This window comes from Podarcis cretensis, assembly GCF_951804945.1.
Source record: "Podarcis cretensis genome assembly, chromosome: 2".
In the NCBI taxonomy this organism is placed as follows: Eukaryota; Metazoa; Chordata; class Lepidosauria; order Squamata; family Lacertidae; genus Podarcis; species Podarcis cretensis.
This window is the reverse complement of record NC_137171.1, coordinates 128,333,730-128,353,624: the sequence shown is the minus strand read 5'-3', so window position 1 is coordinate 128,353,624 and position 19,895 is coordinate 128,333,730. Positions and strand designations below refer to the sequence as shown.

The 19,895-nt window shown below is 57.6% G+C and overlaps 1 protein-coding gene across 9 annotated transcripts in view; it reads left to right on the top strand.

Annotated features, from left to right (window-relative positions):
- The window catches only part of SYNGAP1 (synaptic Ras GTPase activating protein 1), a 69,090-nt gene that overhangs the window by 16,036 nt on the left and 33,159 nt on the right, over window positions 1-19,895 (top strand). For 5 of the 9 annotated variants that reach the window (XR_013835624.1, XM_079964614.1, XM_079964613.1 and 2 more), the window contains exons 3-7: window positions 170-275; window positions 10,392-10,489; window positions 11,244-11,368; window positions 12,469-12,622; window positions 12,714-12,812. Coding sequence is in view for 8 of the 9 variants with exons in the window: in XM_079964614.1 (XP_079820740.1) it covers window positions 170-275; window positions 10,392-10,489; window positions 11,244-11,368; window positions 12,469-12,622; window positions 12,714-12,812 (582 nt within the window). In the remaining variant the exon portion in view is untranslated. Of the gene's footprint in view, window positions 1-169; window positions 276-5,578; window positions 5,690-10,391; window positions 10,490-11,243; window positions 11,369-12,468; window positions 12,623-12,713; window positions 12,813-19,895 lie in introns of those variants that run through there. The other 4 variants (XM_079964611.1, XM_079964617.1, XM_079964616.1 and 1 more) reach the window with 3 other exon arrangements.

The following is a 19,895-nucleotide window of genomic DNA, read 5'->3' as shown; positions in this document are numbered from 1 at the left end:
TTGAGTTGGGGCCTCGTCTTCTGGTTCTGCTTCTCCCCTGGGAGCACCACGTTGGCCCCCGAAGCTGCTTGGGTGTGGGGTGGACTGTGGGGTGGAGCGGGTGGGTCTCGGGGCTCCTTTCCCCTCTGCTATCTCTTGTGCCCTTGTGTCTGCCTCTCTCCTGGGCCAGATCCACCCCCTGCTCCTTCGAGAACGCCAGCGGGATCCCGCTCGGAACAAGCTCCTGCGCCGGACCGTCAGCGTCCCTGTGGAAGGGAGACCCCACCCAGAGCACGGTAGGGGACCCCCAGGGGGTGGGCCGTACACTCTGAGATCACCTTTTTGCCCCTGCTTTTCCTCTCAGCTGCAAGGAGGGGGTTCTGGGTTCCACGCAGAGGAGCACAGCCTCTGGGGCAGAGGAGACTGGCAGGAAAAGAGCAAGGCCACCGAGAGCACCTTGAGGGCAGGATCCACCCCATGTCTAGCAGGGTGGCACTTGTGTGTGGGGCTGCCCTCCCCCCGGAGGAGGAATATGGTACCAAAGCTGTTGGTCTGTCTCTGAGATCCACAGGTGACGCTGCCACCCTCCCCTCAGCCAAAATCTCCTTCCTCCAGGGACATTAGAGCACACGGAGCATGTCAAAAGTGCTGTGGGGGTCGTGATTACAAACCCATAGATGCCCCTCCAGCACCACCAGGGCCCTCACCAAAGCAGCGTGCTGTGCTCAGGCCACTGGGACCCCCCCATCTCAATCCATGCAGGTCCCCCCCCCCAGGGAAATTCAACCTCCGCACCTAGCTATGTTGGAAACCCAAAGTCAGGACAAACTCCCTGTGTGGGGGGGGGGGAGCAGGCCCCCCCACGGTGGTGCATCCCAGGGGATTTGGTGGTGAAAGTGCTCCCAGCACAGGGGGTTGATCCAAGTGATCCACTATGTGCAGTGGCTTTGATAAAGGCAAATTCCATGCTAGCGATCATTAGGAAAGGAGCTGAAAATAAAACGACAGATGCCGTAATACAAATCTGTGGTGTGACTGCATGCGGAGCCCTGTGTCCTGTTCTGGTCACCTCGCCTCACAAAGGATGGAAGAGGTTGAGGAAAGGGCCACTAAGTGATCCAGGCGAGGGAGCGGAGAAAGGTTGCAGCAGCTGGGACGTTTCAGCTTTGAGAACAGGCGAGGAAGAGGCAGGATAGAAGTTGATAGGATGGGACAACTGGTCGGCCACTGTGAGAAGAGGGTGCTGAACTAGGTGGCCTGATCCAGCGGGCTTTTCCTACGTTTTCACGCCAGGCAGTGCCCCAGGCCTCTCTGCAGGGCTGTTGAGAATGGGGGGGATCTTCAATCAGTTCTGTCCCTCAAATCCTCCTCCAAAAGCCCCCCTGGGTAGAAAAGGGAGGAGCAGAAATTCCCATATAGTGAATGAAATGCTGTGGCCTGAATGGGGCCTGAGCTGGCAGAGGCTGGCTGGCCAGGGGGCTCAGGGCCAAGAGGATGTGTCCCTTTCGTCTGCTTGTGTGAAATCACACGGGAGCCCCCCTCCCATGACTCTTGGGGGGGTCATTGGGGAAAGGGAGGGAGCTTCTCTTTCCCCCACTAATCCAGACCAATTTGGGGTGGGGGTGTTCACAGGCGCCTGCCTCATTTTCCCTTCTGCGTAGAGTTGCCATATGTCCTGAAAATCCCAGACACGTCCTCTTTTGGGGGATCAACATGCCTGACTGGGGAGAATTTTACATTTTAAAGGAAATGTCTGGGGGTTTTTTGGGGGGGAGGGTTATTTATTTATTTATTAGGCTCAGGCTGGCAGCGGTTTGGACTGTCCTCTTTTTTGCTCTTCAGGATATGACAGCCTACTTCTGCGGTGATGTCTGCCCAGTCACTGTTCCTTAGGGGACTCTCCTTTCCTTCCCCATGTCCACCCCCTGCATGGGTCACCATGGGGTGAAAGTCCCCCTCAGCTACCCCATGGAGATTCCACTTGGGCTCCCCACACAAGTGCCACCATGGGGTGAGAGGGGGCAGTAGATAAGGGAGTTGGGGTGCCCCAGATTAGCTGAGGACACCCAGTTGTTCAGGGTGTGGGAGACAAAGAAGGGATTTTGAGGCGCCCCAACATGATCTCTCCAACGTGGATGGGTGGGGGGCACTGGCATTGTGGTGGGGTGCAGGGAGAGGGGTCGCATGGGGGTCCGGAGGTGGTGGAAGGACATCTTTGGGCATATAGGCAGCACAAGGAAGACAAAGGTGCTCCTGAACAAAGCACTGGTCCCTGAGCAGCCACAACCAGGGCTTCTGGTCAAAGGGCAGGCATGATAGGACCTGTGGGCAGAGTGTCTGTTCTGCATGCAGAAAGTCCCGGGTTCAGTGCCACGTGGCATTTATAGGGGCAGACAAACCCATGGCCTGGCTTGGTGGGGAGACAGCTGCTCTGCAGTGCCGATTGTGCCCCCTCCCTGGAATCCTAGAGAAAGCCAGCAGGCAGGGCAGGCTGGAGTGAGCGAGGTGGACTGACTCAGGATATGTTCCTCGTCTCGCCCTTCAAGACCCCATCCCAAAGGGACCCCAAGTATTCCCTGAGGACCCTGCCCTGGCCCCACGGCAGGGGCTCAGGGTGAGTTGCAATGTGTCCTCGTCCCATGGCCGCTTGGTGGTTTGTGGGGATGGACTGGGGTTTGGATCTGGTCTCTGGAGAGGCAAAATAACCACGACCATGGGGGAGGAGGAGGAGGAGGAGGAGGAGGAGGAGAGGAAGAAGCAGCAGCCCTGCTGAAGCAGCACCAGCATGGCTTCTGCAAGGGCCAGTCCCATCTCACAAACCTATTAGAGATATTTGAGGGTGTCAATAGCTCAGTAATAATAATAATAATAATATATTTATAACCCACCCTCCCCAACCAAAGCCGGGCTCAGAGTGGCTAACAACAATAAAAGTAACACAGCATTCTAAAATCAATTTTTTAAAAAACCAATTCTATAGACAGAGGGGATTTGGATAATGGGGACCTTGGACTTCCAAACAGCTTTGGACGGAGTGATGTATGGGGGGGGCGGGTCTTAACTTCACATACACACTCCTGGGGTCTGAACGGGAGGTGACAGCCCAGGAGCGAGACCTTGGGGTCATAGCAGGGACCTCTATGATCATTAGAATAGGGCCACTCTTGCCATTCCATTATACAAATTGATGGTGCAGCTGCATGCAGAGCCCTGTGTCCTGTTCTGGTTGCCTCAGCTCAGAAAGGATATTGCAGAGTTGGAAAAGGTTCAGGAAAGTGACCCAGGGATGGAGCAGTCCCCTGTGAAGAGAGGGACTCTTGGTGTAGAAAACAGGCAAGTGAGAAGTGAGATGGTTGGGTGTTTGTGAAGTTACTGGGTCCTGCTTCTTCTGTCTGGGACACCTGGTCGCCCACCGTGAGGAGAGCAGGGGGCTGGGCCAGGTGGGTCCTCTTGGTTTGAGGACTGGGACATTTACAGGGAAACCAAAAGGCTTGCCAACAAAGTACTGCCAACCATACTGTACGCTTGTGAAACACAGACCACTTATAAACGCCACCTCCAGCTCCTTGAAAGATTCCATCAATGGTGTCTCCGGAAAATTTTACACATCACTTGGGAAGACAGGCGAACTAATGCCAGAGTACTGGAAGAAGCAAATATCACCAGTGTGGAAGCAATAATTCTTCAGCATCAACTTAATTGGACTGGTCATGTTGTGCGGATGCCTGATTATTGTCTTCCAAAGCAACTACTCTATTCCGAACTTTAAAATGGAAAGCGTAACGCTGGTGGTCAACAAAAGAGGTTTAAAGACTGTCTCAAGGCAAATCTTTAAAAATGTAGTATAAACACCAACAATTGGGAAACACTAGCCTAAGACGAAAGGGAGAGACGTGCTCAGAGGAAGGCACGCTTGGCAAAGCCTCACCGGGTTCAACTCCTTCCCGGAAACCAATGTCGGCACTGTGGAAGGACGTGGGGATCCAGAATTGGCCTCCACGTCACTTACGGACTCACTGCTAAGACCCTGTTCACAGAAGACCATCTTCCTCGGCTACGAGGGATCGCCAAAGCAGCAGTAGCAGCATTTGGTTTGTTCAGAAAAGGGAAGGTGAAGCGGCAGAAGCCTTTTTCTGGGTGAATCCCCACCCAAAGGAGCCGCCTCATATCGCTGGGGCCACCCATGGGTGCTCTTTCTTCCTGGGGAAGCTGACGGAGGCTCCACGCCGAGGAAGAGTGGGAGAGTGTGTTGGGGGACCCTGGCTGGGCTTCAGCTGCAGCCCCCGCCCTCGTGACCCACTGCCAGCAGCTTCTCAGCTATTCACTCCAGAGCCCCCCACCGCGTCCCATCCCATAATAGTGAGTTCCATTGAAAGGTAACGGCTCCCGGGCGCTTGACAACTGTTGCTATAGGAACCCTCTCTCCCTCTGGCTGCCTTCCCAGGCAGTCCTATTCAGAGCTGGGCCTCCGTGGGTGTTGCTGCTCCGTGGGGCTGCGAGGGACCCAGGAGTCCTGGCTCCAACAGGGAGGGCGGGAGCATTGAGCCCGCAGCCTGCAGTGGAGGGCTCTGTTCCAGGCCCCCCAGCAGAGGATGGGGAGTCCTGCTTCTTCCCCCAGGTCCCCTGTCCTGGCTCCCCATGGGCCCCCTCTCTGGGGGGTGGGGGTCTTTGGGCTCTGGCCTGGGCCCTCCTTGCCTACGGGGCTTGTGGGGAGGGGGCAGTGTGTGTGCCCTTCGCTCCGCTCCCTCTTCATCCTCCCTTCCCCCCTTTCCTGCTCGAGGTTTAAAAAAAGATTTTTGTCTCCCTGAGAAGTTGGCTTAAAAGGTTTCCATGGAAACTCCAAGAAGAGATGAAGGGGAGAGGCAGCCGGAGACAGGCGGAATCCGGGGACATGCCCCCCCCCAACACACAGGCGCACACGCGACGCCCCCTCTTTGCCGCGGGCCTCCAGCGCCCCCTGCTGGCCCGCTGCCAAACTCCAGCGGCGGCGCCCCCTCGCCCGCGCGCTGACCCCGAGTGACCCCGAGTGACCCTGCTCGGGCCGAGGGGCCCCAGGCGCAGCGGGGAGGGGACCCCCCCCCGGACCCAGAGATGGGGGGGGAGACGCGCAGAGTCCAGGCTTGGGGCTTTCTGCTCCGGGGCGCCCCGCTTTCCTGGCCCCAAGGAAGGGAGCGAGGGGGGGGGAGGGTCTGCAGACGGGGCCTTTTCCACGGGGGGGGGGGCGCCGCGCAGGGAGGGCCGGCCTCGTGCTCGGGAGGGCCGGCCGGGGTCCCGGGCCCCTCCGCCGCCGCCCGCCCTGCCCGTGCCCGTGCCCGTCCCTTCCCGGCTCTCCCGCGAGCGGCTGCTGACAGGCGAGCCCGTCTCCTAGCAACGGCTCGGCATGCTGCGGGGAGCGAGCGGGCGAGCGAGCGAGGAGCGGGCGAGGCGGCGGCGGCGGCGGGCACCGGGCGGGCGGGCGGGCGAGGAGCAGGCAGGCAGGCAGGCAGGCAGGCGCAGGAGCGGGCCAGCTGCGCCGCCGCCGCCGCCGGGCCGGCGGGTGCCAGGGGGAGCTCGGCCCGGCGGGCGGGCGGGCGGGCGGGCTGGGGGCGCCGGTCCGGCCGCATGGCCAGCTAGGCTGGGGCCCGGCGGCCCCCCGATGGGCCGCGCCCGCGGGCAGGAGGAGGAGGAGGAGGCGGAGCCCTAGCGGCCCGGAGGCCCCTCTGGCGCGCAGGTAAGGGCCGGAGGCTCCGCCGCGGGGGGGGAGGGCGCTGCGCGGGCGGGCGGGCAAGCGCGCCCCCGGCGAGGGCAGGCGAGGTTGCGCCGGGGCGCTTGGCCGACGGAGGCCGATCCCACGGAACGTGGCGCCGGGGAGAGGAGCTGGGGCTCCGCCTGGCCGCTTCCCGGGAAGGGGGTCGCTGCTTGCGTGACGGGGGAGGGGGGCGGACAGGGAGCCACCGGCTCGGGAAGCGGAGGAGATGCCACCGCTGATGCCTCCCGGACCCTTCTGGAGGACCTCGGGGGAGCCCAGCGGCAGAGGTGGCAGCTCCTCCCAGCCCAGCGCAGCCAGGTGAACCCCCAAAGGGAAGCTGGCAAGGCCTGGGAGCCCCCCTTCCTCTCCCCGCCACAGTCCAGGCAGAAGCTGCATGGCTCCTGGGGAGCCTCAGGGTGGGCCAGAACTGAGCATGCCTTCCCAGCCCCATGGCAGCCTGCACAAGACCTGGGCGCAGGTGTGCTGAGGGGCCTTGAGGGGGCAGCAGCTGAGCATCTCTCCCCCCCCCATGGGCAGGTGCCACAAACCTGTCCATCTGGCTCTGCAGAGGCTCACCTGGAAGCTGCTGGCTGGCTTTGCCTCCCCCCCCCCCAGCCCCTGAAGGCAGGCCAGCAAGCCAAGGGGGGGGGGAGCCCCAGCAGACCAAAGACCCCCCTTGCGGGCAGGGTTCCCGTGGCTTCCCCTCCTTTCCCTCATCCTGCCTTTTAGCCACTACAAGAGCCACATGGTGGGGGGGGGGCTGGCACCCCATGGCAGAAATGGGCACCCATAGGAGACCTGCAGGTGGGGCCTGGGGGTGGGCTTTGCTTAGAGGGAACCCATCGATGGCTTTTGAAATGTGTGTGTTGGGGTAGAGGAGGAGATGTTGCCTCAAAAGACCCCCCCCCCCGCCATTGGTGAGGCCCATGTGGTTCCTCCTCGGGGCTGCACACGAGGGGGGGGCAGCAGGCAGGAGAGCTGCTCTGTGGTTCCCTCTCTGGACAGTGGGAAGGGCTCTGACCCTCCGGCCACAGACACCCCTCCCTCCCCCAGAAGCTGCTCTCCCTGGTCTGGCCTGGGAAGCTGAGCAGGGGGAGGCCTGCTCCATCCTTCAATGGGGGGCCTTTTGGGAAGACAGGGGGCCACTGGCAGCTGGGAGAGGCCTCCTGAGCTGGAGGGACCAGTGGCCTCACTCTGCAGGAGGCAGCTGCTCCCCCCCCCCCCGCCCAGTTCTTTCTCAAGGTGCCTCGACCCAGATGTGGGGTGGGTGGAGGGGGGCCTGTGCCCCAGAGCCTGGAGAGGGGGCCTGGGAGCACCGGCCAAGTTGGACTAGTGGCTGGCTGGGGGTGGCAGCAAAGAAAGATGGCTCACCCACGGAGGAGAAGGAGGCGCAGATCCCTCGCTCTGTGTGCTTGGGGGAGGGCAATGGGCACAGCCCCTCCCTTCTTGGGGGTCAGGCAGCAGCCGCCTTCTGCTACTGGGGCATCAATGGGCAGGGGGGGAGAGGGAAGTGTTGATGCTGGGAGGAAGGGGCCAGGGATGGCTCCCCACACTGGGCCTGGTTTGGCAGCTCTTCATCAGCCACAGCCCCCCCCCTTCTCCCACCCCCACCCCCTCTCAACTGCCCCCAGAACAGGAGACATTCCTCTGGGAAGGCTGGCTTGGTTTGGAAATTCCTCCTTGGGGGTGGGGGGCTTTCTGCCCCATGGACGCTGCCCTTTCCTCTCCCCACCCCAGTCACAAGCTTGGCCTTGGCTGAGCCGTGGGGCAGAGGGAAGGTGGGGGTGGGGGGCAGGTGAGCTGCCCCCTGGACTCTTCCTGCCCTGTGAACCCCCTGCAGACAGGGAGAAGCAGCCAGGCATCCCCTTCTCTGGCCCAAGAGTCAGCTTAGGAGGGACCCCAGGGGCCACCCCAAAAAGCCCCGGCCTCTGCATCTGACCACCCGGATCAGCCCAGCCACCTGCCCACCAGGCAATGCAGAGACAGAGGCACTGGTCTCCTGGGAGGCTGGTAGCTCCAGGTGGCCTGATGGGGCTGCGTTCGGGTCCCACTTGCTCCTGGAGGCGGGTCCAGGTCCAGCTGCTGTGGGGCTCTTCCTAGCTGATTGGCGCCTGCTCTCGCTCACTGCGCCCCCCCCATTACTCCCGGCCTGCCTGTCAAGCGCCCATCACCCCACCCCGTCCTGTCAGCATGGCAAGCTGCTTCCGAGCAGATGTGCCTCAATTGGGGGGGGGGGAGGCTGCAAGATCTGGCTGCTCAGCAGATGTGCCAAAGAGCACCCCCACTTGACGGACGGCTCACGTTCCAGCAGCCCTTCTGGGCTGGGGGCTCCTTGCCCTGGCCCCCTCTCTGGGCTCCTGTGCCCTGACCCGGTTGGTCGGAGGTTTCAAGGCAGGCCTTGCGCTGAGTGACAGCTCCGTGTGAGTGACGGAGGGAGGAGCACCCCTGAGATGCGCTGCCCAGGTCCAGCTGCTGCAGCCCGAAACTGCGGAGGTTGCAGAGCTGGGAAGTTCAGGAAACGAGCAGCCCAAACAATGGAGGGGATGGAGGGGCTGCTCTGCGAAGGGAGGGAGGGAGGGAGGGAGGGAGGGAGGGAGGGAGTTCCAGAGGTCAAGTGTGGGCTGCATGAAGCTTCCTGGGATGCTCACAAGTTCTGATGCTATGAGAGAGGGAGGAAGACTTCTGCCTCTCCACTCTTTCTGCCATGGTGCCTCTGGAAAGTCCCTTTCTTCACTTTGGTGGTCCTTTCCTCAGCCGTTTCCAACTCCGCAATAGGCGGCCAGACAGGGACACAGGGCTTCAAATGTGGCCGCCCTGTAGACTTGTAGAATGGCATCAACATTTTAGGTTTTGAGGTGATTTATGTGGAAATTGCTTAGCTTGGTTTTCTATTTTGTATGTTTCATTTATTGTTTATGAGTACTTTTGTTACGTTGCAGTTATGTATTTTTTTACGTTATAAGCCACATGGTTTCAATTGTGGGAAAGTGACATACGTATACAATTATGTATATATGTAGGAATATTGTCAGTTTTGTTTTCAATCACTTTCCCAAAGACCCCTAGTATGGCATTTGCCTTTTTCATGGCTTCCACACAACCTCTTCACCAAGGTCCCTGCTGTGACCCCAAGGTCTCGCTCCCGGGGGGCCGTCACCTCCTGTTCAGACCCCAGGAGTGTCTATGTGAGGTTAATATTCCGCCCGCCCCCCCAACATACATCACTTTGCTCTGAATTTATCCTGAATTGTCTTTGCCATTGTACCACCCATTCCCTCAGTTTGGAGAGGTCCTTTTGGAGCTCTTTGCAATCTCTTTTTGCTTTAACAACAATTTAGCGTCATCCACAAATTTGGCCACCTCACTGCTGGCTCCTAACTCTTGGTCATTTATGAGCAAGTTCAAAAGCTCAGGTTCCGATCCTTGGGGGACCCCCGTTTCTTTCCATTTGGGAAACATCCTGCAAGAGGACCGACCCCTCCTCTTGTTCCTTGACTGCTCAGCTGACTCAGAAGTCTTTGGTGAGGAATTTGGTCCAGAGCTCTGTCTATATGGCTGATTTGTGAGATGGGACCTGCTCTTGCAGAAGCCACGCTGGTGCTGCTTCAGCAGGGCGGCTTCTTCGGTGCTCTTGGTTACCTTTAACGCTGCTTTTCACTCGTTTTTGGCTGAGTGGCCTGTCATATCCCGGCATGGGCCTTCCATTGACTCCTTTCCAGTCCTGCTGGCGTCTGGGCCCCTTCTCTTTGGGGTGCCTGCTTGCCCACAGAGAGAAGAAGGGGAGGCTGGGCTGGGCTAGGCTGGACCTCCCTGGAGTTGTGTTTGTGTCCGGGGCAGGGACTTGGAAGTTGAGGAGCAAGAGAGGATAGCAGTGTCACAGGCAGAAACCCAACCGGTGCAGCATCTCTAGGGCAGCCCCATTGTGAGGGGGTAATGTTGGCAGCCCCAGGATGGGAAGGGGGAGGGCACTGCCTTCCATCAAAAAATCCCAGGCCTCTTCTGAGATGGCAGAGTGCAGCATCAGCCCAGACCCCTGGGTCCTGGGGGGGGGGGTGTGTGTGTCTTGGGTGGGTGCTCTCTCAAATGCAGGTGGCAAGTGGCCTTGGTGTGTGTCTGTGGGGGGGGGGGTGCAAATAGCCAGGCAGGCCTCTGTGCAGATTTTGGTGCTATTTCCAGCTCTGACGCCAATTCTTTCTGCTATTTGAGGCTCCTGTGTGTCCCCCCAGCCCCTCCTGAGGTGGAGGAGGAGCTGCCTCCGGCGTGCTTCTTCCCTCCCCCCCCCCAGCTGCTCATTCACAACCACCCAGCGCCACACACGCCAGGCGGTCCCTGGAGGCAGCACACAGGAGCCTCTTTCCGCCCCCCCCCCCCATGATGCTGCCCCTGTCGCCTATGGGGAGAAGAGGAAGCCCCCTTCTTCCAGGGCCAGAGCCGGGCTGGGGGAAGGGGCGCCCCCGCTTCTCTGTCAACCACATGCGGAGGCTGGGACGGTGCCCCCCCTTTCGGCGGAGGGGGGCACTGTCTGTGTCGTTCTGCTGTCGCCCCCCATCCCTACAAGAAGACCCTACGGCCCCGCCGGGTCCCCCTCCCCCTGCGGCCTCCACTCTCCTCCACTGGCTCCCAGAGGGCACCCCCCACAGCGACAAGGGGGCACCCCACCTGACGGCCGCCTCTCCTTTTGCAGAGCACCAGGCAGCCCGCTCCCGTCGGAAGAGCGTCCCCGGAGGGAAGCAGTACAGCATCAACATGGACGCCCCACCTGCTCCGCCCTTCCGGCCCTCGGTGAGCAAAGGCCCCCCACCCTCTCTCTCACACACCCCCTGCCCCCCGTCACGCACCTCCGGGGGTCATGCAACTGGAGGAGGAATCCTGGAATGGGAGAGTCAGAAGGGGAAGCCAAGGGCCATCTAGACCAACCCCCCTGCAGGATCCCTGGGGGCCACCATCCTACTCCCTCCAGCAAAGGGGAAGCCACCCAGTCATAGAAACGGCAGAATTGCAAGGGGCCTCTGAGGGTCATCGAGTCTGACCCATTGCAATGTGGGAATCCCCATCAAAGAATCCCTGACAGATGGCCAGGGTGGGATGACTGGCCTGGGGGAGGGAGCCCCTCCCCGTGGGACCCTGCCCAGTTGTCCTGGGTGCTGCTCAGACCCCTGTCTGCAGAAGAGGCAAAGGGGGCAAGGCAGCAGCCAGAGCTAAGGCAGTGGGGGGAGAAAGGGGGGCCGGCACCCAAAGAAGCCACCTTGCAAGAGCCCTCCCCCAGCAAGATATGGGGTCCCAGTACAGGAAGGGGGGCAGCTGACCAGCTCACCCCATCCCTCCAAGTGGCTGCCATTGTACTCTAGGGCATGAGGGAGTGGGGGCCGGCTGCTCAGCCCTAATGGGCCAATGTGGGGACAGGCCCTTTCCTGCCACAGGAAAGCAAAGATGGAGGTGGGGGACATGCTGAGAGGCTTCTGGCTGTGGGGCACTTGTCAAAGGCAACTCCCTCTCTGACTCTGTCTCCCCCCCCCCGACCTTTGGGGCCCCCCAGCAGCAGGGATTCCTCAGCCGGCGCCTGAAGAGCTCCATCAAGCGTACCAAGAGCCAGCCCAAGCTGGACCGCACCAGCAGCTTCCGCCAGATGCTGCCCCGCTTCCGCAGCGCCGACCATGACAGGTGAGGGGATGACGACGGCAACGAAGAGGGCCAGGGCTCTCCCCCCCCCCCGAGAGGTAGAGGCTGGGCTGCCCCTCCCAGTGAGGGGCAGGTGGGGAGGCAGGTTGGGGTGCCCCGTCCCCTGCAGGTGGGCGCTAGGCCCGTATCCCTCCCCCCCAAATCCTTGCCACTGGGTTGCCCTCCTCTGCTGCACGGTCTCCACCCCGACCCCCAGATCCCCCTGCTGCCCCCCTCCCTCCCCATGGCGGTGGCTGCGCTTGGCTGCCTCCCTGGGAGGCTCATCCCTGGGTCCCCGCGTGTATTTTTAGCCTCCTCCCAGCCCCCCCCCACTCTGACGGCAGCCCCGACACGCTTGGGCTCTCTCTCGCTCTCCCTCCGCTTATGCCGCTCGGCTAAAAATATCCTCCTGGGGGCGGCAGCTCCGAGCAGAAATGCCACTGAGGAAGGGAGGGGGCCTCCCAGCAAGAGGAGCCAGCTCACAGGCCTCCTCTCGCACCCGCTGCCCACAAGGGGAGCCCCAGGGGGGTCCTCTGAGAGGGCGGGGGGCAGCTCTGTCCTCGGACTGGAGACACGGAGCTGGTGGGGGACCCCTTTGCCCCCCCACCTGCCTCTCTCCCTCCCAGAGGCTTCCCTGGATGAGAGAGAAGGAGCTGTGGGGTAGAGTGGGGGGCCGTCCCCCCACCCCGGGAACCTCCTCTTCCTCTCCCCCCCCCCCGTGTCCGGGGCTGATGCTGCCCGCCTCTCCGCTGACGCTGCTCTCCATCTCTCTCTCTCTCTCTCTTTCTCTCCTCCGCCTTGACCCCGTTCCAGGCTGGGAGCCCCCTGGCAGCTGCAGAAATGTCCCCCTGGGGGGCAGACGCCAGGTACCCCGCCTGAGGGTGGGCTTTGCCCCAGCCGCCACCGGCACCTCCCTCCTGCCCCCTCACTCCCCCTCCCCACCCCGTAGGAGCAGCCTCACGTGCGCCCCTCCTTCAGGCTCCCTGGCACCCCCTGGACCCGCCTCCCTCTGCTCCCCCCGCACTCCGGACGCAGCCTCCGCACCCCCGCCTGCCCCCCACCCACCCCCTTCCTGCCTGACCTGTCCCTTTGCCCCCTCGCAGGGCCCGCCTCATGCAGAGCTTCAAAGAGTCCCACTCCCACGAGTCCCTGCTCAGCCCCAGCAGCGCCGCTGAGGCCCTGGAGCTCAACCTGGACGAGGACTCCATCATCAAGCCCGTCCATAGCAGCATCCTGGGCCAGGAGTTCTGCTTTGAGGTACGTGGGGGGGGGGGAGGGGTGAGAGAGGGAGGGCGGGTGCCTGGGCACGTGCAGAGCGCAGATGACCCCCTTCTGCCACCCCCTCCAGGTCACCACGTCTTCGGGCACCAAGTGCTTTGCCTGCCGGTCGGCTGCTGAGCGGGACAAGTGGATTGAGAACCTGCAGAGGGCCGTCAAGCCCAACAAGGTAGGCCCCACAACCCACCCCCCGTTGGCCCTTGACTGCCCCCTGGCGCCTGCCAGCCCTCGCCATTGGCTTGAGAGCCTGCTCCTCTTCCCCGTCCCTGATCCCACCAAAAGCTCTCAGGTGGGCAGGGAGCCAGTCAGCCCCCACTTCCTCCCGTGAGGTCACTTCCTTTGCACCTGCTTTGCTCTGGGATGGGGGTCCTCCCCTTGCTTTGCCCCACGGTGCTACAAATGATAGGGGGACCCTCCCGCTATTCCCAGAAACTGATATTGAGAGGCAGGCGGGCTCCGGTGTGGCTGTCCGTCATCAGCAGCCTTTTTCTCCTCTCTGAATCTTTCTTCTCCTCTTTCAAAGCCATCCTGGCCTTCGCCGCCCTCTGTGGGAGGGAGTTCCACAGTTTTTTTTAGGTTTTTTTGTGTGTTTTTTAAATAATATTTATTGAAGTTTCCACAGAAAAAGAAAAAAAAGTTACAAAGATGGTAAAAAGAAAACACAAAAATTAAAAACACTAAAAAGAACGAAAACAATTTAAAAAAACATTTAAAAATTTAAAAAAAAAACAAATCCCTTTTTCTATATCTTGCAGTTCATTTGCTTGTTTTCCTGACTTCCTCACACCTCCCTTTTTTGTATTCCAATTCAAATATTTAATTCAGCAAATCCATACCCTCTCTTTTTCTCTTAATTCTTTATCATCACATATTATAGTTTCATGTTTTCATCTAATATAATCCCTTTTTACATAATCCTTTTAACATTATTGCTAAAACCACTTCATTTCATTCCAACATCATTTTAACATTCAATAATTTTACAATGTTTCAATAAATAGTCTTTATATTTCTTCCAATCTTCTTCCACCAACTCTTCTCCCTGGTCTTGGATTCTGCAGTCAGGGAGTCCCACAGTTTAACTAGGCGCTGCCTAAAGAAGCCCTTTGTTTTATGCGTCCTGAATCTCACTTCCTGTGGCTTCCTTGGATGTCCACAAGTTCGGCTGTCATGAGGGAGGGAGGAAAGCTTTCCCTCCCTCCGCTCTCTCCAGATCCCCAAAGCTGCAGCCTTTTCTCACGGGAGAATAAATCTGCCCCCTCCCCCAAACCGCAGAAACAATAATTCCACACAGAGCCTTGCAGGCAGGGCAGCAGAGCTTTCCCCTCCGCTTCTGGGGGCTGGCGTGAGGAAGGGCATCTTCAGCCACAGAGGCCGTACCAGAACCACATTCTTGGGGTCGCCACTGAGAATTCCCCCTCGTGAACCACACGCAGGCCCCAAACCTCCCAGGGGCGGCAGGCATCCTCCTTCTTGCTGATCCTGTTTGGGGCGTCCCTGTTTCACTCCCAGATGGAGAGGACCAGCTCAGCATCCCGAGCTGTGTGGTGTGTGTGTGTGTGTGTGTGTGTGTGTGTGTGCACGCGCGCACCAGCTCCCTAGCAGAGCGTGGCAAGGATTGGGTCCGGCGTATGAGAGCTGCATTTGTTCCCTGGGAGGCAACTTGCTTTTCTGCAGACCTTCCTCTTCATCTCTGAGTTGTGCAGCTCTTCTGCTGGGACCCGGGTTTCCTGGGGGCATCTGTTTCCACCCTGCTCCATTTGGGCCAGGGGCACAGAGGGCCAGTAGTGGTGAAGGAAGGGTCACCTCCTGCCCCAGAAGAGACCAGGCTCCACTAGCTGCCTCCAAACGGTGCTGTCTCAGCCTTGAAATTTAAAAGAGATTGACTGTGGTTCGGAAACAGCCATTCGCAGCAGAGAGCTAAAAGCCCAAGATGAAATAACGGAAGCTGCAACTTGTTTTCTCCTGCTCTGGAGGGTTGGATTCGAACTCATGGCTTCAAGTTACAAGAAAGGAGATTCTGACCAAAACATCAGGAAGAACTTTCTGACAGCAAGAGCTATTTGATAGTGGAAGGGTGTCCCTCAGGAGGTGGCGGACTCTCCTTCCTTGGAGGTTTCAAAGCAGAGGTTGCATGGCCATCTGTCATGGATGCTGGAGCTGAGATTCCCGTATCTCACGGGTTGGGCTAGATGACCCCTGGGGTCCCTTCTGACTCCATGATTCTCTGGGAGCCAGAGTCAACTGGGCCGTCTTTCTCTTAAGTTTCATACATCTCTCTCTGGGCTCTTCCATAGCTCTGTTTTTCCAAGTGGTTTTGCCTTTGCTTTCCCCAGAAAACTTACTCTTTAGCGCTAAATCAGAATAGGCAACAAACCACAGAAAACGTGGTTACTGTTTGTTCCATTTTGTGGGGGAAAGCGGCTGGGCAAGCAGAGTTGTGGGTGAGGCATCCCTGTCTCGCTCTCGCTCTCGCTCTCTCCTGCCCTGAACTGTGCCACTTATAGCAGCAGCGCCTGTCACTTCTTGGTTAGCCTGGTAAGCTGAAGTGGCAGCTTTTTCCAGGTCAGGCCACTTTGCAACGAGGAGCCGCTCCTCCTCCTCCTCCTCCTCCTTTCCTGGGGTTGGAAAGGGGTCTCTCTTTTTTCTGGCTTTCCTCCCCATTTGCAGTTCTGTGTCCAGGCTTCAGGACAGGGATGATTTTGTTGTTTTGAACTGGGTTGCTCTGCCGGCCGCAGGTTCCTCTGGGACGCCAAAGCGAGCAAAGGACTCTCCTTCCATGGAGGTTTACAAGCAGAGGCCAAGCGATGCTTTAGTTGTGATTCCTGCATTGCAGGGGTTGGACTAGATGACCCTGGGGTCCCTTCCGACTCTACGATTCTGTGCTTCTGGGAAAGGGTTTTTTCACTTCCGGTGCCAATGTCGACTGTTGGCCTCTTCTCAGGAAGTGTCCCACGATGAAAGGTTCCCCTTCTTGTCTGTTCCTTATTTATATTCAGTAGATTGATATCCTGCCCCCATCACAAGATCTCAGGGCGGTGGGCCACGATGTGGCCATGAGGTCATCTCCAAGAACGGAGGCCAGCGCTCTGGCCGGCTCCCTCACGGCATTTGCTTAGGCCTTTGTGATTGAAGTCTGAGGATTTCTTTTGGTTGAGTCCCATCAGGGGAAAAGGCAGGGGACAGATAGATAACATGAATACATCCGCAGTTCTCCTTTTTACCCCAAGGCCTCTCAGTTCACCCAACTTGGAAGCATGGCAGAGCCAACTGGGCCATCAGAACCATGTGAGATTCTCTGGGTGCGATTCAGCTGCTCAGATCTCATGAAGCACCTGATCAGATATTGGAAGAAGACTGCAGAGCAGGAGCTCTTTATCTATCTATCTGTGGAACTCTCTCTCACAGTGATGGCCACCAAGTTGGATGGTTTTCAGAAATTGTTGGCGTCCATCTGTCTTGGGAGGCAATGGAGGAGTGCACCTTGGGGGAGTCAAACTTGAACTGTTGGAAGGTTACAGCACCTGCTGGGGCTGGAGCGGGTGACGGCATCACCCCGGCGTTTTCTCTCTCTGTGCTCCTCCTTCCTCTGGTCACCGCTGTCAATGCACCACCTGCCTGCCCGTCTCCAGGCACGGCGGGGTCGATGTTGCCAGCCTTCATGTCACATTTGCAGAGAACTTTGTAAAACAGCTCCCCACAGAGCCTGTCCTTGGGGATCCTGCTATCTTCCATTCTGTGGACGTGAGCAAGCCGGCTTGAAAGAGGATCAGACAAATTCACAGAGGAGAAGGCTATCAAATGGCTACTAGCCACAAGGCAGTGGTCTCTGCCTCGCCAGCCAGAGGCAGCCGTGCTTCCGAATACCAGTTGCTGGAAACTGCAGGAGAGGAAAAGCCTCTTGCTTTCGGATTCTGCTTGCTAACTTTGCACAGTTCATCCACACTTGGCCTGATCCAGAGGGAGTTATGCTTTTAAGGTCCCAAGGCAGATTACAGCAATCAAAACGCAATGTTAGGAGCAGTTTAAAGCAACTTACAATCACAGAAATAAGGTGCAGAACACCTCCAGCAACCTCTGGAAGCTGCGCAGCGAGGGGGGTGCCAGGTGCCCCTCGGGGGGGATGGACTTCCACAGCTGAGAGGTCCCCACCGAGAAGGCCCTCTCCTGGGCTGCCCTCCCCCAAGCCTCTGAGGGCGGAGGGACAACCAAGAGGGAGGCCCGCTTCTGCCAAAGGGGTCTCTGGGGAAGGAGGGAGTGGCCTTTCAGAGAGCTTTGAGTGCTAATGAATTGGGCTCACAAACCAGCCAGCCCCCAACCCGCCTGCTTCTGCTGTGGGGCCTTAGGCCAGGGCCAGGACTGGCTTGGATCTCATCCTGATCTTTGATCCAAATCTTTCCCTTCTATTTTGTCTGTGAGGCATCTGACAAAAAGTACATACATGGATGCGGGGTAAAAGGGTGAATGCAGCACAATGTAAGCAAGTGTAAAGTAAACTTTGGAGCAAAAATTAGTAATCTGAATTTCAAGCCCAAGCTCCTGGGATCTGAATGGGAGGTGATGGCCCAGGAGTGAACCCTTGGGGTCATGGAGACCTTGGTGAAGAGGTGGCGTGGGGACCGTGGCAAAGGCCAGCGCCATGTGAGAGATCCTTAGGAAAGGGGCTGAAAAGAAAACTGCCCAAATTCATGCATACTTAGATAATCCTCGCTGTATGCCACCTTTCCATAATTGAAACCATGCGCAAGGCAGCTTACAGCATAGAAAAAAACACATAATTGCAATAGAACAAAAATAGTCATAAACATCAAGAAATACACAACCAAAGGGAACAATTTCCACATAGATCATAATAACATCTAAACTAAAGATGCCAACCAGACCCCCCTAACTGATGCCTCAGCCCAAAAGCCTGTTCAGCAGCCTCTGCATTTCTAGCTAGAGTCATTCAGGGCCCTCCCAGGCCAGGGGGGTGAAGGCCTGCAAGGTCGTCCAGGACTCCCAGCCAAGAAAACGAACCTCATGGAGTCATAGAATTGTAGTGCTGGAAGAGTATCTGTGAAAGGGTTTGCATGCCCAAATACTGCCCCCGCCAGGCACTCCTTTCTTGGTGGGGGAGAGGGCTGGAGCAGAAGGCAACAGGCCCCCATCCTGAACCACGCGGGGCAGTCATGGTAGGATTCCACCCCCATCCAACTTCCGGAGAAATGGGGGCTTCTCTCTGCCTGAAGGTGACCTCCTGATCTGGTCCTCCCAACCAGAATGGGGTGGATTTTGGTAAGCGAAAAGCACCCCACTTCTGTCGTGTTGCTTGGTGCTTTCAGCTCTCTGACAGGGTTTCCCTTTCCTGAGCATAGCTTTTGTCCCACCTTGGGAGTTTTATTTGTCCCAAGAAATCTGTTCTGCACTCCTCAAAAGTGCCTTTCTCCTTGTTTCTCTTGAGCCCAGAGTCCCGGTGTTTTGTCAGGGTCTCCCATTCACGTACCGTAGATTAGGCTGTCATCCATGGAGACGGGGACTCCTTTCATGTCCCCAAGGAGTTCAGTCATCTTCCTTTGAAAAGCCTGGGGAGCACGTGTGATTCCAAACGGAAAGTGCAAACAGAACCTCCCGCCAGGCGTGACGAGAGCCGTCAGCGTAGGGCTCTGGCTTGTCTCGGGTGTCTGCCAGAAGCTGCTTGGGGAGCCACATGGAGGAAACGCTTTGGCTCCAGCCGCTGTCGGGAGCAGGTCCTCTGGCATTGGCAGGGCACATTCTTTCCTGACATCGGCGTCGCTAGACTTTTAAGGGTCTGACAGATGCACATCCCCCCCGTTGGTGTTGTTACATACCAGGCAAGAGGTTTGGCGGTCTCCTTTCTTGCCGCATTTCCACCTTGTGGAGCCAGGGATTCTGTGGGGTGCTGGTGCCCTCTGGAGTTTGGCACCTGGTCATAAAACAAGATCCCCAGCATCATCTGAGACCTGCTGGTATTTAAATTCAATCAATCATCGTCGTCGTCTATCATACCTGTGTCTTTCTGTTTCTGTCACAGAACGTAGGGTTGGAGAAAGCTGCCTTATTCCGAGTCTGAGCATTGGTCCTTTGATGCAGGAGGGACTCGGCCTTTCAGAGAGGAGCCTGTATCCTAGGTCCTCCAGGAAGGCAACCAGCTTGCACTTGCTGCAGGTGTAGTTTTGCACCTTCTCAGGCAGGAAGACCAACGTAGCACAGGTGTGGCAGGTCACTGCAGCAGGTCCCTCGCCCTCCCTGTCTCTTGGTTCTCTGCACACCGTGAGGCAGCACCCTCAGAAACGCCCCCCTTTACGAGTTTTGATCACAAGGTCTCAGAAGCGGCAATATCAGCTAAGCAGAATGGCTGCTGGCTGCTGGCTCCTTCCACAAGTCACCTCCAGCTCTTTATTCTCTTCATTTGGACAAGACAATCCTTCTCGCCTCCAACAGCTTCTTTGGCTCTGCTCTTTAATGGTTCTGGTTCCTCTTGGCCCTCAGATCAGGAACATGCACCTGATCTGCGGTACCTTAAGCAGCTCCCCAACATTCTGATCTGACCCTAGTAATAATAATAATAATAATAATAATAATAATAATAATAATAATAATTTCTTTTATTTATATCCTGCCCTCCCCAGCCGAAGACGGGCTCAGGGCAGCTAACAACAATAAAATAGTGCAACATTCTAAAAATATTTCATTATAAAAATTAATTAAAATCAAATTGATGGCAACCATTAAGCTAATGTTGCTTTTCAGCTTTCTTTTTTCTCAATCCCCTCTTTTTGGGGACTTTTTATATTTCAAAGTCAAATGTGGCGAGCATTGGATTTTCTTGTCCATTGTCCATTTAGAGCGCTGTGTTCACCATTCCCAGTGAGTTCAGGAGCTCTTACATACTGTACCAGGTCCTGGGCATCACTTGGGGGGATGTCCCAAGTCGCTTGCCCAGACCAAAAGGCCCCGTCCCTTGTGGCTGTTCCTCAGAAGGGAGTCAGTTCCAGCTGATTGGAGGTTTCTGGTTGCTCTTGTTTGATCCTTTTGGAGACGAGGCTACTAAAACCACACAGAGTGTTGCAAGTGCAGTTAGCCCATTAGACAGAGATCACCCCTCTCTTTGTTGGAGAAAGAGGCTTGGAAGAGACGCTTCCTCTCCCCTAGCAGACTTGGCACAATTATTCCAAGGACATTAAAACTTTGTTAGATTTGTATCTGCCACTATCCGCTTTTAAATAAGCATTCCCCACAAAACAAACTT